Below are 2959 nucleotides of genomic sequence, written 5' to 3'. Positions count from 1 at the left end.
GGCAATTCTCCTGCCTCAGCTTCCTGAGTAGCTGGGATTACAGGCATGTACCACCATGCCCAGCTAATTTTTTGTATTTTTAGTAGAGACAGGGTTTCACCATGTTGACCAGGATGGTCTCAATCTCTTGACCTCGTGATCCACCCACCTCAGCCTCCCAATTTTGTTTGTTTTTTAAGATGTTGTTTTGTCTTGCTCTGTGATGCACGCTGGAGTGCAATGGTGTGATCTCAGCTCACTGAAACCTCCGCCTCCCGGGTTCAAGCAATTCTCCTGCCTCAACTTCTTGAGTAGCTGGGATTACAGGCACCACACCCGGCTAATTTTTGTATTTTTAGGAGAGGGAGTTTCACCATGTTGGCCAGTCTGGTCTTGAACTCCTGACCTCAAGTAATTGAGGTGCTGGGATTACAGGCATGAACCACCATACCCAGCCAAGTGCTGGGATTACAGGTGTGAGCCACCGTGCCCCCAGTGAGATGTGTACTAAATAATTAAAATTGAGAGATGTGTACTAAATAATTAAAATTTAAAGGCGAAGTGTCAAAATATTTGCAATTAATTCTCCGATGAGGGAAAAGAAAGGGAGCAAACAGCAAAATGCTAACTGGTGGTGAAATCGAGGTGACAGGCATCTAGCTGTTCAGTACTATGTTCTTCCAACTTTTCTGAAGGTTCGAACTTCTCAAAATACAAGGGGCAGGGTAGACAGCTGCTGCAATTTAACTTTGTAGAGCGGAAACTCCCGCCTCTGGAGCTCATTCCTGCGTTTCTTCAGTCCGTCCTCTTTAAGGTCGCCATTCCGGGTCCTGCTTTTCGCCTCTTCACAGCACTGTAACGTTCTCAGCCTCTGCTGCTCTGTAAGCCCGGCGCTTATGAAAGGAACGAATGGGATGCCCGCAGCTACTTTGGCAAGTGGCTATTCTTACGACGATTTTTGCAGAGGAAAAAAAGTGCGTCTGGGCAGAGTCAGTACAATCAAGAGTTGGCGGAGCGGAGATTCGAACCCACATCTAAGCCTGGTCCGCACCTAGTCCCAGCGGCGCAGCCCCTGATCTGTAACAAAAGGGTCGACGCCTCCAGGACCAGCGTTCCAGAGCTCCGACCCGACCCGCGCACCGCGCTACGGGCGTCACCTGTAGTGTCTCTAATGCCAACGTTCCACCCTCCTCACAACCCCATCTGAGAAGGGGCAACCGAGGCTTCATCGCAAAGCCAGAAGGTGGCCTCTCGCCGCCGGACCCCGGAGCCCGCGCGCTCCCCTAGAACCGCTTCCTCCCGGGCCGGCGCAGCCCAAGGGCCGACGCGTTGCCGCGGAAACTACATCCCAGCACCACCCGCGGCAGCAACCACGCCCCGACGAGAGGCCGCCTGGGGCCTCGGGGTCCTTTTCTCTACGGAAACTTGGCGCCGTTCCGGTCCAGCCCAGCCGGGCCCCAGTTTTCCTGTACCTGTTGGTGAGAAAATCGTTGCTGCTCCTCGGCCTCCGCCTCCTCTTCCATCTCTGCGGGCCGACCCTGGGCAAACGCGCGAGGACTGAGAGCAGCGGTGGTACGCTGCCGGCTCGGATTTTCCCGCCGCGGTGCGGGCGACGGGCCGCGCGAGGGGACAAAGTACGCAGCCCTGGCCTGCCTCGCGCGCCCCCTGGCGGCGCTCCGCGGAGGGGTCTCCGCGGTCGACCTCCAGCGCCCAGTTCAGCTTTCTCTGCGGAGTTGGAGCTGGCGGGGCGAGGCTGGGCTTGACCGCCAGGGTCACTGCTGCACCCCAGAGCCTGACTCAGCGCTTGGCACAGCGCTCAACACTACTCTCCGCGAAACACGTGTGTGCGTAGTGCAAAGCGTGTTCCAGTGGAGTGTAAAGCATGCGTAGCCCACGATTTACAGATCATGTAACGCAGTATACATTATCATCAGCACACATTCTAGAGCTCGCTGCACCTGTACCTCAGGTGTATCTTGTAAAATCTACCATGAGCTTTATCATTCTATCACCAACAAGAGCGTCACAAAGTCAAACTACAATGAATGAACGCCCCGTGACTTCCTTTAGTGAGTTGGAAACAGGAACCGCCTCGTTGCCATTCATTGACAGAGAAGTATGGTTACTTCTCTGTCAACACCAGTGTTACTACTTTTTATTTACGTTAACGATGAAGTGAAAGCATCAAACCCAATTTTGGTTTGTTTTTGTTGTAGTTTTTTTGGGTTTTTTTGTTTGTTTTTTGTTTTGAGACGGAGTCTCACCCTGTCACCCATCCTGGGGTGCAGTGGTGAGATCTCAGCTCACTGCAACCTCCGCCTCCCCGTTCAAGAGATTCTCCTGCCTCACCTCCTGGGTAGCTAAGACTACAGGCATGCACCACCGCACCCACTAATTTTTGTATTTTTTAGTAGAGATGGGGTTTCACCATATTGGCCAGGTTGGTCTCAAACTCCTGACCTTGTGATCCGCCCACCTCGGCCTTCCAAAGTGCTGGGATTACAGGCGTGAGCCACCACGCCCAGCCTGTTGCTTTTTGAGAGGCAGGGTCTGCTGCCTAGGCTGGAGTGCTGTGGCCCAACCAAGGCTCACTGCAGCCTCGACCTCCTGGGCTCAGGTGATCCTCCCACTTCAGCCTACCAAGTAGCTGGGACCGCAGGTGTGCCCTGGCACACCAGCCAATTTTTATTTTTTGTAGAGACCAGGTCTCACTATGCTGCCCAGGCTGATATCAAACTCCTGACCTCAAACAATTGTCCCATCTCAGCCTCTCAAAGTGGTGGGATTACAGATGTGAGCCACCATGCCCTGCCTGTATTTCTAGGTTTTTGTTTTTAATTTATTGCCTATATTTCTGTATTCTGCATTTGTCGCAGTAGGTGCTACTTTTAGAATGGAAGGGAAGGCCAGGCGCGGAGGCTCACACCTGTAATCCCAATACTTTGGGAGGCTGAGGCGGGCGGATCACGAGGTCAAGAGA

The 2959-nt window shown here is 53.3% G+C and overlaps 1 protein-coding gene across 1 annotated transcript in view; it reads right to left on the bottom strand.

The window, feature by feature from the left end:
* Positions 1-1629, bottom strand: part of CENPS (centromere protein S) — a 12512-nt gene extending 10883 nt beyond the window's left edge. The window contains exon 1 of the mRNA XM_017503853.2: positions 1452-1629. Coding sequence (XP_017359342.1) covers positions 1452-1502 — 51 coding nt within the window. The 5' untranslated portion in view covers positions 1503-1629. The remainder of the gene's footprint in view (positions 1-1451) is intronic.
* Positions 1630-2959: the final 1330 nt, after the last annotated feature.

Source organism: Cebus imitator, unplaced genomic scaffold (assembly GCF_001604975.1).
Source record: "Cebus imitator isolate Cc_AM_T3 unplaced genomic scaffold, Cebus_imitator-1.0 Scaffold15, whole genome shotgun sequence".
Lineage (NCBI taxonomy): Eukaryota > Metazoa > Chordata > Mammalia > Primates > Cebidae > Cebus > Cebus imitator.
The sequence above is the reverse complement of the archived record's forward strand: the minus strand, read 5'-3'. Positions and strand labels throughout refer to the sequence as shown.